General features: G+C 36.5%; 1 protein-coding gene across 1 annotated transcript in view; it reads right to left on the bottom strand.

Moving 5' to 3' along the window:
* The window catches only part of MAN1A1 (mannosidase alpha class 1A member 1), a 129,776-nt gene that overhangs the window by 16,473 nt on the left and 98,091 nt on the right, over window positions 1-15,212 (bottom strand). The window contains exons 6-8 of the mRNA XM_015858710.2: window positions 14,601-14,724; window positions 13,134-13,227; window positions 9,256-9,371 (exon numbers count right to left, since the gene is read on the bottom strand). Of these exons, the coding sequence (XP_015714196.1) occupies window positions 9,256-9,371; window positions 13,134-13,227; window positions 14,601-14,724 (334 nt within the window). The remainder of the gene's footprint in view (window positions 1-9,255; window positions 9,372-13,133; window positions 13,228-14,600; window positions 14,725-15,212) is intronic.

Raw genomic sequence — 15,212 nt, 5'->3', positions numbered from 1 at the left:
AGCTGTTTGATATATTATGGACTCTCAAATTGCCTTGTTATACTCAGTACAACTGCAGAGCCTGAATGCTAGAGCGGCTCTCTCAGCCACTCCTCATAAGACTTGTGCTTCACACCCCTCACTATATTTGTTGCCCTTCTCTGGACACGCTCCAGAGCCTTGGTGTCTTTCTTGTATTGAGGGGCCCAAAACTGAACACAGTACTTGAGGTACTCAAAGTACTTGATAATAAGAAATATTTAACATTAGGAAAGATCAGCACATTTAGAAAGCCTCAAAAAGGTAAATGATTTATATATTAATAAATCCATAGCCCACATGAGTACATCGCGTAAAAGAAAATACCTAACACAACTATCAATTAATGTGTTCTCTGAAATTATAAACTGTACAGGTGACAGCACTTACATTAAGATGTATGGTAAAACCTCAATTTTCCCAACAAATCCAGCTTAACTACAGTTGAATTTCAGAATTTACTTTGAAATATCGATAAAGCACTACTTCTGCTGATCATTTAAGAATCTATATTCAGTGCACCACAGCCATTCAATAACCACCTTCTAGAATTTTTAAACAGTTCAATTCAAGCATTTTAATATTTTTATAGGTTAAATCAGTAAGCACTCTTAAAACAGCACATAAAACTTTTTTTTTCTTTTTTTTCTTTTTTTTTTTCTTTTTTTTTTTTCTTTTTTTTCTTTTTTTCTTTTTTTTTTTTTCCCAGAGAGAATTTCATACAGCTTTTAAGTGCCATCAGGACAGACTGAACAAAGATTTTTGTTTTTTAAATAAGCTTGTGGCCCAGACCAAGGTTAAATTATTGGTTGGAATAAATGGGCAAGTATTTAAGGGTAAAAAAATCTGAAGACAAAGTTAAAAAAGTAGTAAGATGAGGATGAAACATTATCAGTTTAAACAAGAATATAACAAGTGTCTGTACTTGAGGAGTAGGATGAAAAGCTTGGGCTTATGAGCCCATAGCAAAATGCTGATTGCTATCTGCAGTGCTGTGGGTGAAGTTCTGGCAAGGAACTGAAGTTGCTAAAACAAATTATTATAAAAGAAGATTAGGTAGCAATTTGATAAGGATCCACCCAAGTGAAAATTTCTATTTGGCAGAATTAATTTTTCAATTTCATACTCAGAATCAATTTACTTTTGTTTTGACATAATTATCTACACATTTCAAACAGGCACACATTTATTTTAAGTGTAGTTCTAGTATAACTTAGAGCCTATCTACAAACAATTTCTTCTGAGTTTCAGTACTTGTAGATCAGGTCATGACATATTTTCACTATAGAGACTATTTAATTTTACTACAATGAATATGCTCAACTTAAACCAGTAGACAACATCTGCAAAAAATCCAAAAAGGCTAGAAGAATGTGATCTGTGATGGCTAACTGCTAGGAGCCAGCATGGATTTCCTTTTAAGTAAATGGAAACTTCATGTAACTGTTTTACAGAACATATTTCTGCAATTCAATTAGATTTTCTTCATATCAAGGTAATGCAGAAAGCCTATGCAACATAAAGGTTGCAAAGAAAAAGTGGTTGCAAATACTTGCTCTCGAAGGGAGCAAGAGTGGATGCTACCTGCCAGTGACTGGAAAAATATATGTAAATAACCTGACTCCAGACTATACTTGACAAAAAAGGAAAGGGAGGAGAAGAGACTAAAGAAAAATAAATGCTTGCCAGCTATTAAAACAAATAAATTCACTTCATTGAAGGGCTGTATGGTATGCTGTTTGGAGTATGTCTCTAAGCATTTTTAGCCAGACTACCTCTGATGACTGATTCATCTCCTGAATTTTTTTTGTGTTTGTATGCTTTTATGCAATGCTCTGCTTACAGTCCTCACTGCAATTAAGCTTGTAGCTAAATTATTATTATTATTATTATTATTATTATTTTATTTTATTTTATTTTTTTTCTCATCTTGTGTCTATTCGATAACTGTAAAAATGCTTGAAAATTCACTTAGAAACACTAACAGTCCCTTCTACATTCCATATTGTGACTCAAGTGCACCTTGTAGTAGTTCTGGCATCTTTCTCAACAGTTTGCATATTAAAATTATGCCTCTGCCTATCTGTTTCTTATCCTTTACATTGTATTGCCAATTCATACACTTGCAAAAACAAACAGAACCAGCCCCTCCTAATAAACTCCCATTTCCATTTTCATCCACACAGTTCTTTCCTATGTTCGTGCCCACCCTGGGGTTCTCCAGCACTACTTGTGATTCAGGAAGACAGTATTCTCTGATGCTAGTCTGACAGCTCTCCTAACCTCCAGGGACTGCAGGGGACAAACAGCAGTTTACATAGGTCTTCTCACCTCTTTCTCTTGTGATTGAGAGAAGTCCTTCATTTACCCTTTGAGTTGTTTAGGACATAGAACCGGATTGCTCATAGAGCAAAATGGATGGTATAGAATTGAAGTAACCTCAGTGTTCAAAGTGGTAGATCATGTCACCAAGAAAGAAAAGCATTGGCACAGGTGTAGGCTTCTCAGTAAAAATGTCCTGTACCTCAGAAAACTGCTAAATTCAAAATAAATACACAGCACAAAAAAGTTAACTGCATAAGAAGCAGAGAAGACAAATGAAAAACCTCAAAATGCAGTGAAAAGTGACACTCTACTTCTTCAATCATGTATATATTTTAAATCTTCTTTTACAAAAACGGCTTTCTTATGATTAATGCATTTCAGTGACTACATCTGTTTAAAGAGCAAAACCCAGGCATTTCCTTTCCAACCTCAAGATGTCACTGTAGCTGGAGATAAAACTTTCTTGCAAGCCACAGTTATCCATTTTCTTTCAGTAATAAATTTGAAACTTCAGAAATATCATCTTTGTTCTCAACTTCCAAGGCTCACGATGTTTGTACTGGGGATAATTACAACTCTGCATGCTTCTTTATAATAAAGCACAGTAAATGATCTCAGTCCACATTTTTAATACATTTTCTTCCCCTAGGGATCTTCTTAAACAGTATTTTGACAGTTTGAAGCAATGATGAGCATGAAAGAGAATTCTATGGCATGATATTTCTAAAAACTCAAGTGGCTTTTTTTTTTTCTTTTTTTTTTTTTTCCTTTTTTCTTTTTACTTTAGTATTTATGGCCTGCATCAATACAATTTATTGTTTCGAACCAGCACAAAGCAGGCAGGTCAGGACTACTGTGGTTTTACATACTTTTGAGTTTCTATGTCACATGCCTGTTTTCCTGACTTTGAGTTTCTTTCATGATCTTCTCTGTGCTGAGCTGATCTAATGCAATAGGTACTTTTTTCCTCCACCAGTCTTCAAAATTCATACAATGCATCATTTGACCAAAATTTCCAATTAGTTTATTTCTCATTCCAACAAGAAAAGTTTGAAATTTCCATTATTCCATCATTACGGCCATTTTGAAGATGGTGGAAAACATCTTGCACAAGTTTTTTCCTAAACTTAAATTGTGTATTTAATTTATACAAGTATTCCAAGACACATGAGTCATGTAAAAGCATACTGAGAGAGAAGCTAGTACGAAATAGGAAGTTTGAGCCTTTGCTACAGTTATTCAGATGACTCTGCCAAAGAAAACGGGTATTGTTTTCTGCTTGAGATTCTAACTGCTTACTGAACTCTGCTTTTCAAAGATGAAAACTGAAATCTGAATACAGAAGAACTTTCACTTGTTTAAAGACTGTATATGAGATACATTTTGACACAAGAAACACTGTGAAGCACTTACTGCCTTTGGACTTGACATGCTACAAAGACAAGCTTACATGTGAAATGAAATACGAAGTAAGTAATGGAGATACCTACATTTTCAAAATGGAAAAGTTGGCAAGAACTTAACTACTATGATACCTATCCATCTGATCTCTAAAAGATTATTAAGTTCTAGAGGAAAGCTGATAATTTACTTTTGCTTGAAAATCTACTTACATATTTTTGTCTGTAAAGGCCTATTAGCGTCTCCAATGCTCTTTCACTAAAGGTACTTAATGCTGTCTGATACCAGAAGGAAAGATTTATTCACATTCTTCAAACAGAATTAACAGAATAGCATGAATCAAAGCAAGACTTCAAGTCTCTCTCCAAAATTTATATTATCTATTTTTTGAACGTTCTAGAAAAAGCATCTGTCCCTCCTGGCAAGCTTTTTGCTGTATTAGCCTTTGGGAAGGAAAGAAAAACAGTGCAAGTATTAAGGATACAGCTGCTCAGACATGACAGGACTTTCTGATGACAAGAGCAAAGCCCCAGGCAAAATGGGGACAATTTCTCTTGCAAGACTTTTCTGGTTAAAATCCTCCTTTGAGAGCTCCAACAACTGTATAGTTTGCTGCTTCTTGTGATAGTCCATAAACAAGCAAACAAGCAACAAAGTACTTTGTACAGTCAAAAACATAGAGATTGCATAGTTGTAAGTAAATCATTAACATAAAAATCTGCAAAGCTGTTTTTTTTTTTAGGCTTTAGAAACTTTTCTTTTTGCTACAGTCTCAGAACTCCTCCCATACTTCTGACAATAGAGGAAATCTAGTTTGGGAAAGGAAAGGGAGCATCCCGTCCTATGGATGTTCTTGTCCTCTAAGCATAATGAATCTTGTGTTTCTGCATAATGCAGCTTTAGTATCACTTCATACAGAACACTGGTGCAGCAGTATAATAAATATTTTTAACAGAACAGCTGACAAACTATGTAAATAAACCACATGTTTATTCATTCTCATACACTTAAGTAATAGACAGTATTTCCCTCCCAAAATGGGTCCACAGCCCCAAATGCTTCACTGGGAAGATCAGCTCCTATTGCACCATGCTGACCGCTGATGCAGATTTATCCCATTTTCTATTTCCTTGAGTGCCAAGAAGTGCTAAAATAGTGAATGCCCAATTCATTAATGTACTTTTGGCTTTACTCAGCATGAAAAATTATTCTGAGTTGTTGCAGTTCTAACATTGTCCGTATCAGTTATGTAGTTTTTAGGATCACTGTAATAGCAAAGCAAATCACTTTAAGTGACTGAGTGGAAATTGCAATCAACCCAGAGCAGCCACCAGCCTGTCACCACAGTTAAATATACCCTCTTGAAACCCTCGAGATGAAAAGGACCTATCTGCCAATATCATGTTTCATTTTGCTAACAACACATTGCTTGGTCCATCATTTCAACTAGAAAGGAGTCTGCATGGCTTTGTTTTATTTATCTGAATGGCTGAACTCTTGGACAGTTCTGAAAAATGTTCATTGCTTAATGTTGAGAATTAAATATACCACCACCACTTCCAAAAAAACAACCAAAACCCCAAAAATTCCCCACATAGCTTCCCTGAATATATATCAAGGTTACTCTCAACTGTTAATGAGACAAAGCAAAACAAACAAACAGATAAGAACAAAAAACAAAACCAAACCAAAGAGATCCTCTATAGTTTGTCTGAATACTCAAAATTCCGAGGTAAAAATTGTCTTTTTTCCCTTTAATACCCAAAAATGTTTACAACATTCCTTAACAACTTAATCCAGTCTAGCAGTAGGCTAAATTTTGGGAGCATGCTGTGGAAATCCAGCAGAAAATGGCTGTGACCAGGTTTCACAGCACCTAGCCTTTTAGCTATTTCCATCATTTTCTGTTTCCTCATTGTCAGAAGATAACTAGGTCCCATGTCACGATGTTATTTCTAAGCAGTTGTTATCCAGTGAAAGACATTAGGAAATCTAAATGTCTAAAAGTACACCACCATTTCTGTAGAACACAGCTGCTTTCTTCTCTGATACCACAGGGGCACTGCTGGCTGAACTGAACCAGCTTGGGAGCTGCTGGTGAGGTTTTACTCCTCCTTCTAAGAAGTTTTGCTACAATGAGAGCCCTTAGTTATGATGCTTTTTCAGAAATACACTTAAGAAGGAGATGAAGGCAGTGTCAGAAAGAGAAGAAATACTCAGGATATAGAAAACTGAAGGCAGTGACCAGGAAAAAATGTAATATGGAAATTAGGAACAGATATCAGAACATCAAGAGTGTGAGACAACATACGAATAAAAGTAATGGGAAAACTACTCTTCAACTTTTAAAATAAGGGCTGGCATTCAAAAGAGGAGAATATGATGCAGTTGCCTGTGACTTGCTGTTTCTAGACTAAAGTGAATCCAGAATCCATTTTTGCTCCAAATTATCATATTATTTTACTAAACCTACTCAGTTGTCCCTCAACGGTGCTAGCTGAAAAGAGAGAAATGTTCCCTGTACTGGATGCTGGCAAAGACTCGAGAGATTGTTCTATGGTTAGTGAAATCCTCATGATAGGTAACATGTTCAATAACTAGGAGATGTTGCATACTTTGCGTTCAAACTAGCTTAAGAAGATCTCTTCCTTCCTAAACAATGTGAAGGAATTTATATAAAATAATGTTTTACTTTTCAAAAGAAAAAAACAACAACCATACAGTAAAAATATGTACACTTGTCTTTATGCAAATTCAAGAGTTCATGAATCTCTCTGATGGCCTTATAAATACATTCAGATTGTGCTCTGGTATTCAAAACAATACTTCTGTCCTTTTTCCATTAGAAATAAACTTTTCTCAAAATAGCATCAGCCAAATATACACCTCACTCGTGGCAAATAAAATGTTATTAAACATAGTTTGGCATCTTAGTTACTGCACTTAACTTCATCCAGAAAACAATTCATAGACATTACAAAAGTTCTACTAGAAAGAACTCTTTGTTTTTAATATAAGTTACTGAACAGCATAAGGAAAACTCCCAGTGCTTCAGCTAAATAAATTTCAACTTTGCACAGTGAAGTACAACTTATTGTGTATTTTCATTTGTGATTTTTGGACAGAAGGAGATATTGAATTAGGCATCAAGCCCTTGTGTCACACTTTTAGAACTTGGTGGGAATATGCAGGAACAAACAGCTGGGAGTAAGTGTGCCATTCCCTTTGGTGTCATCTTAAAAAGAGGCTGAAAGCATTGAGGGAAATTAATCTGAGAAAATACAATGCAGACTCAGAATGCCCCAATTGTGGAGGCTTAGTCATGAAAGACTGCAGCTTGTGCAGACACTTAAATTAAAGCTAATTTAGATAAGTAAAGGATCAATAGCAATAAAGCCAATATCAGGATGGATTTCAAAATAGACTAGTCACTTTAGTAAAGAACCTTGTATGTTGATGGCGCCCAGTCTGCAATATCTATGATACTGCAGCTTCCCTGATGCTGTTATCTGGGTAAGCTACATTACAACAGCAAGCTATTCCTCCACATGCTGCATGTACTTTCAGCTTTGATACAGATATTCTGCACTACAGAAAGTGGAGAACAGAAACGTAGCTCAGACATCTGCATATACACACCCTGTCAGCCAAGCAGGCTGCAAGAGCTGTGTGGCTGGCTACTCCTGGCCCTTTACGCCATCGCCCAGGGAAGAGCATACAGGCCTCTGTCCCACTCATGTGCCTTGTTCATGAGTGACCCAGATCCTTGAATCTCTACCACCCACCCAAAATCCAGGCTGGAAGCAGGGGAAGACCATCAGCTTTAGACGTATCACCCATGAAGGTGCATGGCCGCCCTTGGCTCCCTGTTGGCAGTGGGCAGTAAAATTCCCCTGCTGGTCCCTAGGGACAGGGAGAAGTATGCTCATGGTCCTGCCTATGAGGGTCACAGCGTCACTGCACTAGCAATATTCAGCCAGCAGCATCTTCCAGAAGAGCTGTACTAGTAACCCTCTTTTTTTTTAATTGCATGTCTATACACAAGCACTTACCCTGTGTAGGAATGCACTTAAATGAAATTGTTACATCGGTGAAGGAAGACTTTGAGGTGGTTCAATATGCCTTTCACAATAAGATGAATTGATATTGTATTACCAGATACTTTGTTCTTGCTTTTTGGCTGCCAACCTAATGGCTGAGCTATTACAATATCACTGTTCTTATATTATAACTTCAAATACACTGAAACCTAATTTAAAATCCACCTTTTGCTCAGTTATCAGTGGAAATGAGACTGACCGCATCCAAATTTGCACTTACAAAATTAAAGGTAGGATTTTCGTAGCAGAGAATGCTCAGTTGTCAAATGTACTACCAGCAGGGATCACATCCTCCCTCAAATCATCACCATATGACTTTTCCCTCTAATGAAAAAAGTACTTCCAGTGAGTCAGGGTTGTATTTTTTAATGCCACTACTTTTTGCTGTGTGGGAAGTAAAAAGAGACTTATGTCTCTTCTCTAAGGACTGCATTTCCAGATGTATGAAAGAATAAGCAGATATTACTTGGCATCTTGAAGCCTTGTCTGCTGAGGCACTGTACATACATACAGTTAATAAGAGATAAAAGTCCCAGACCTAGAGAGCTTACAGTCAAAACAGATGAAAGGACAGGAAAAAAGAAGTAATATTATCCTCTTTTTTATATATATGAAAGCAAAGAACAGAGAAAATAGGTCATTTGCCCAGACTGCATGGAAAGTCTGTAAATATGGATTTAAATTTAATGCTTCACAAGTTTCAATCCAGTGTCAAAAAAACGTGATTTCTCCAAAAACAGTATATTAAAGGAAATACCATCAGTAACAAAGAAAATTGCAGACTAGCAGGATCATAAATAAAACAAAGCATTAAAACAAAAAAAATAAAGTATCAACAATTCTGATTTTTGAGAACTTTCTCATGTCCAATTTGAATAATTATCTGTTTCACAGAGACTGGCAAATGTATGACTCTTGTAACAAAATGGCATTGTTTAACAAAATTTGGTTTTCTGTTAATATTATCTACCACAATACATACACTAATCCCTATTTTGACTACAGTCAAAATACTGTAGTGGCTGAAATATGAGGCTGTAACACAAGAGAGGAATTAGCTTCTGAATATATGGGGGAAAAAAAGACAAAGAGTGTCTATACAGGGGAAATTCAGGGAAATATTGAACTTCTACCTGACAGCTACTTCTAGATTCATTTTTGTTGCATACTTTATGACCAGTTTTCCGTTGAAGAAAATTAGCTATACTTCAAGACTCTCCCCCAGACTTCCTTCAGTATCCATATTCCTCTACCACTTATATTTGATGAAGTCTTAAAAAACAAACAAACAAAACCCTAACTCATTTAAAAAAAAAACACACTCTGGTGGCAAACACATAAATCTCTCACATTGTTAGGACTATTGGAGATTAGATTATTATGGCAAGGAAGATTTAAATCTCTCATTTACCTGAACAGCGTCATAATACATTTTCTTGCCTTCTTCATCTGTTTTGTCTGACATCAGCCATGACTTGATGAGGTACTCATAGAAGCTGTCTCCGAGCCCTCCAATAGAGACATGGTCTAAAAGGCAATAAAGAAGTTCAACAGCAAGTCCATCTTTAGCACAGACAATAAAATACAATTATAGCTTGTAATTGTGGTAGAGTAATGCATTTAAAGATGTCTCATTGCTAACTTTTTCAAAGGAGTTCAAGGAAAAGAAACAAGAATTTATATGTATTACATCTACTTCATGTTTATAGTCTGTCTCATAAAAATGTATTAACCCAATTTGTTTTTTATCTTAAAAATATCAAAGAAGTAGAAAATGGTGTGTAATTTGAAAAGTACTTTCCCCTCTTACCATGTAGGCATTGCTTTTGTTTGTTGTTTATCAAATGATGTGTCATTTAAGACACATCATAAAACAAACCCAGATGTTTTAGTTCCCTACACTGAAGCAGATTTATTATTTATTTTACAGTATTTGAAAATGCCAATCTCTATGCTTAAAAATACTATTATGTTTTTCAGTATCTACTTGGTTGTCAGGACGTGGCAGTGGTTCCAGAGGAAAAAAAGACTTTGTCACATGTACAGAAGATTATTGCTCTCATGTTGCTTTATTCTGTCCTATGCTTGCTACATGAAACAGCAGGGAACTACAAGTGCTATGATTATTTAATTGGACCCATTTAGGACTTGGCACTGCAAACACAAGTCAAATCACCCAATATCATTGCACCAGCCACACAGGAGTCACTGGTGGTCTTAGCTGCTTGCACAAAGTTGCACTAGCTTCCTCTCAAAGAGACTCCAGAAGATTCCTGGCAAAATTTTAAGGGGCTACCATATGATTTCAGCATAGATCTCCTAAAGGCATAAAACACTGCAGCTAGAAAGTATGTTTCCTTAAGCTCCATTAAACCAACAGCTCCAAGTTTTCTTCTTGAAGTTGATACTGCCTGGTAACATTAAGGCATGTATCATGTCCTCCCTGGAAGTTTTTTGAAGAGCTTTACTGGGACTAATCATATATAATTGTCAATTTTACAGCAGGGAAGGGATTTGACAATTTTATCCAAGACATCCAGGATGGAGACGTAGATACATATATTGCACTGCAAGTCAGTGAGTCATATCTCAAAATTCTGGGCACGAGAAAAGCAGAACATGTTCAGGGTAACACAGGCTCAAAAAGCGAGATGCAGGAGAGTCAGCGGTAGAGATCTCAAGCTTCCCAATACCTCACTGATCCTAACTTCAGAGTTATGCCTCTGGTAGAATTCAAAAGAACACAGAATTTATTTATTTCAGAACTCTTTAGTATCTTCTCTTTGTTGAATGCATCCTCTTGCCTACTGAAATGGAAAGCCACGCAGCTGCAGAAGATAACTTTTTTCTGTTCAAACTTTACTACAATTATTTTTTTCTTTTTCCCCTAGGCCATCATATACAAAAACTAATTTACTTTTCCCAGTGTATCCTGTGCCTTTGCCTAACAAATACATTGTGCCATCAGATCTGGATTACAGGCTGCTTTTTTCCCCCTTAATCTCTGAATGAGATATATTAAATTTCTGTAAAGAATATAGCATTTATTTAATTAAATGTTCATGATCCAAAAGGAAAAGAGGCTTCCTAAAAAAAATGAGAACATTTTCTATGATGGAAAGCTGATCTTTGAACAGCAGCATTTAAATGACCTTTACAGCTTCCTAAATAAATTACCATAGAAACCTCTGACATTTGCAAACTAAATAGCACACGCATAGTTTCATCAATAATAAGCCCTGTTATTATATACATTATTGCAGTAGACAAATCCAATTGACGCATGCTGCAGCAAATCACTGTCAATTTACTGTCAAAATAACAAGGGCTAAATGAATTTACAGGAACAATGGCAGTGATCCAGCAGCGTCCTTCACAGTTACAGCATTACTAGAGAAGAATTGTTCAGAAACTACTCCCCCCACCCCACTTGACGTTTGAGAGGAAATGTTTCAGCTTTGTACCAATTACGGGTCTAGGCTTTCTTTTCCTGTTATAATCAACTGAAAACAGACTAGAAAAGCAGTCTCAAATAAAATATCTCTCAAGTCTTATATTCCGATAGTCTACTATGGAAAAAAAAAATAAAAATCAATGTCTGCAAGCAGAGGCAATTTAAAGAGAATTGGAAGAGATGCAACAAGTAAAGACCAAATTTGCTTTTGCTGTTTCAGCATGGTAGGGTCTGACTTGCATCAACATTTGTGTTCATCATTTTCACGTGCTGGAAGCTAATTTCTATGTCAATACTACAAGCTATTGGAAAGCAAAGGCGGTATAAACTGCAATTGTTACTGCGTATGCCAACAGAAACCGGCATTAAATATAGGAGAGAAGTACACAGGACACAATTACATTAAAAACAGAAATGTGAAAAGCTGAGAGGCAGCATCAGTATTTGACTACTATAAAACAAAAAAGGCAGAGCCATTAATGGTGGCAGCTACTAGCAAGATCCCCTATTGTCCAGCTCACCAAAAGAATAACTGAATGATTGCAGAACTAAACTTAATGCCATACCCAGAATGCCACAGCTCAGTAATGCTCCTTGGGGCTCTCAATACTATTGCACTAAATAAGGGAGTTGGATGCAAATTAGGGAAGCTGTTGGCTAGCCCAGTGCCAAAAAGCTGAGTTTCTGTGGCTGGCTGAAGCCAAGGAGGATTTGAAGCTGGCTGAACACAGGTCACAGGCATGAAGGTAGCAGTCTTCTGATCAAACTCAGTGCTTACGGCTTTAGAAGCAACACTTCCAATGGAAAGTGCTATTATTTTACAAAGCCACGTTAAAACAACATGGGCAACAAGCAAGCAGACCTCAGAGTCAGTATGAACATGCCAGCTGATTATATACAATGAGCTGCCACAGGCCTGTGGCACAATAAACTGGTGTATCCAAGAATTTCCCCATTTCTTTACCTGTTTCTACCTGAGCTTGGTCTAAACAGCTCCAGCAGTGATAAACAACAGAACCATATAATCTACCTATGTATTTTCAGATCACGATACTTCCTCTTGCTACTTTTCTTTCGATAATAGAGGGTGAGAAAAAGGTAGAGGACTTAGAGAGTGGAAACATGAATGAAATAATTGCAGACTGAAAGTAAGCAGGAAAAGTGAAGAAGGAAGTAGGGTCTCCCAGACTGTATTCCTGCACATTGCTTTGGCTTTGAACATGGGATAAAGCCTGGGGAAGGCAATGTATAATGCATATAGGCCCAGTCATCACAAAAGAGCAAAGTATTTCAAAGACTTCAAATGCATCTAATTTTGGTGTTTCTGGTAAGGATTCCTAGAGGATTAATGCTATGACAGTTCTTTCTAGTTTGCTTCCTTATGTGTTTGGCATTAAACTTCAACAGACATCACAGCTGATATTAAGCACAAAAAGGTGTTGGTTTTTTTTGTTAGTTAGTTGGTTTGTTTGTTTTTTAAGTCTCCAATGGAGCCACACCTGTCTAAAAGTGTGGAATTTGATTCAGATGAGATGATAATGTCTACTTAAACACCTACTTTAGAGAACACTTAAGAATTTTCAATAAAATAATTTCAAAACTATTCAGATGAGTCCCTACTTCTACAAACCATACTGAAAGCTCAAATAAAAGTATATTAAAAAACAGCAAGTAGGAACATTATTTTTAAAGATGCATTTTTTTTTTCTGCACTGTGTAACTCAAGATGTATTACAAAGAATCAAGAAAACACATATCAGTGACTGAAAGAAATTAAGAACTGCAGACAGCATACTGACAGACAGCTCATAGTTCTGTAGAACTGATCTACTTACGCTGACCCCACTGGCCACTGCTGGGATTCAAATAGTTGGGGTAAAGACCTTCTGGTTTATCCAGTCGACTTAGAACTTTTCGAATATTCATTACCTATTGGAAGGGTACAGAACACTGAGCACTGATACATTTTTCTCCAAAATAAAACAGCATCAGTACAAAAGTCTTGAAGTACAAATACTTCAATGTATACACAGTGTCTGAATATGGCTATGTAATCATATTATTATTAAAAAAGATCCTCTAAGCTGACATCATCATGTAAATAAGCTTCAAAAACCACTTGAGTTTCTGCATCAACTGTTAGTAATGAAACACAATAGAAGAAATCTTCCAAGTTAAGTTCTTATCACACTGAATATTTTTGCCCTTCCACAGTGTACTGAAATTCATGGAAGCTGGCTGCCTTAACTAAGCTCAGCTACTTCAACATTATATTATCGATACTCCCAGATCAGAAATGGTATTACATACTTAAGCTTTTCACCTAGTCTAGCTGCAGAAGTGAATTGTAAGGCAATTTTGTCTGGAAAGGAGAACACTGCTGGAACTGAGCTTCTTACATCCAGAAGACACTGATCCAGCCCTGCGTTTTCCATCAGCATGATAAAGGAGCTTGCCACAAATAAGTGGCCTGGAGAAACAAAACGACAGTTCAGATGCTATGCAGCTGGGGCCATCCAGTAGCACAACTCATTGCAGAGCCCATGAAATAATTCAGACTGAAATTTAACTTTCACAAAAAATTCAAAGATGGCAACCTGGGAGAAAGATGATCATGATAACCACAGACCAGAAGTAGTAACATAAAAGTTCTTATAGCTTTATTTTTCCATCCTTAAAGATTAGAGATCAACTGAACTAGCTGCTAAAACAAATGATGAATTAGCTTACACCAAGCCCTAGAAAGATTTCTACTTTGTTACACAAATTGCCTTCTGCATCTTGATGTGGCTTTGCTAAGAGTCGATGTCTAAATGTAGACAGCAAGGAGTCCACGACCTAACTTAATGAATAATATGAATACTTCCATGCAAAACTTATTCCAGTGTTTCTTCTTTATCAAGTGTACCAGACCTTGAACAGCTTGTCTTGGTGTGCTGTGAAATCTCAGTCTCTAAAGGATTTTAAAAGCAGCTTACATAAACATATTTCCTGCTTCTTGCAGCTATAGCTTGATTCTACTTTGAAAAGAAGCAGAGACTAGAATTTTTAATACACACACACACTTTTATCAGTCTTTAGTTGCCTCCTAACAGAATAAATGTTAAACATTAATTAGCACAAATGTCACATCCTCCACATTAATTTATCCTACACATTTGCTTCTGGATGCTTCTTGCCCCTGTCCTCCCCAAAAATCCAAAAGGAAAAATCCAAATCTGAAAAACCAAATCTTTCCCTAGAAATATTACTTTAACATGTGATTTATCTTCTAGAACTTAATTTTTAAGGAGCAGTCTAACCTTTTCAGCAAAGACAGGGTTCCCAGACAGGTGGCTCAAGTGTACAAATTCCAGATGCAAAGTCCCAAATTCTGCCAAAATGCTGCTGCCACCAGATGCCCAGGGCCAATTTCGACCGATTCCACTATTCAAGGGAAGGGGGTAGAAGAGAAATAGAAAACATGAGTATCATACACAATGCTAAGAAAATATGTGTAATAGATATGGTTACTAAAAGAAAACAATGAATTTAAAACATTTGTGTGGGAAAGCATGCTTTCAGCAGCTTTGCATGGATTTACCGTAGGACTTTGAATTACTTCAGTGCAACTTTGCTTAGGTTTGGTAAGATCACTTCACACAGCAATCCAGACTTCTAGCTTACATATAACTCCAATGCCTATCACTGTATCAGCGTTTCACGGTATTACATTAATTAAATAAATTGCAATGAAAATCTTCTGAAATGTCACCCGTTTTCCCTGTATTTATCACAAGCTACAGTTCTAATTGTTCTTATCCATCTACGGTGCAAGTAGAAGGACAGACGTAAATTACTGCATGTATACATCACAAGCCTTAACTCAAAAATATGTGCAGTGTGTCTTTCTTAACACCTAAGAATTTAACTGG

This window comes from Coturnix japonica, chromosome 3, assembly GCF_001577835.2.
Source record: "Coturnix japonica isolate 7356 chromosome 3, Coturnix japonica 2.1, whole genome shotgun sequence".
In the NCBI taxonomy this organism is placed as follows: domain Eukaryota; kingdom Metazoa; phylum Chordata; class Aves; order Galliformes; family Phasianidae; genus Coturnix; species Coturnix japonica.
This window is presented reverse-complemented; position numbering and strand designations above follow the sequence as displayed.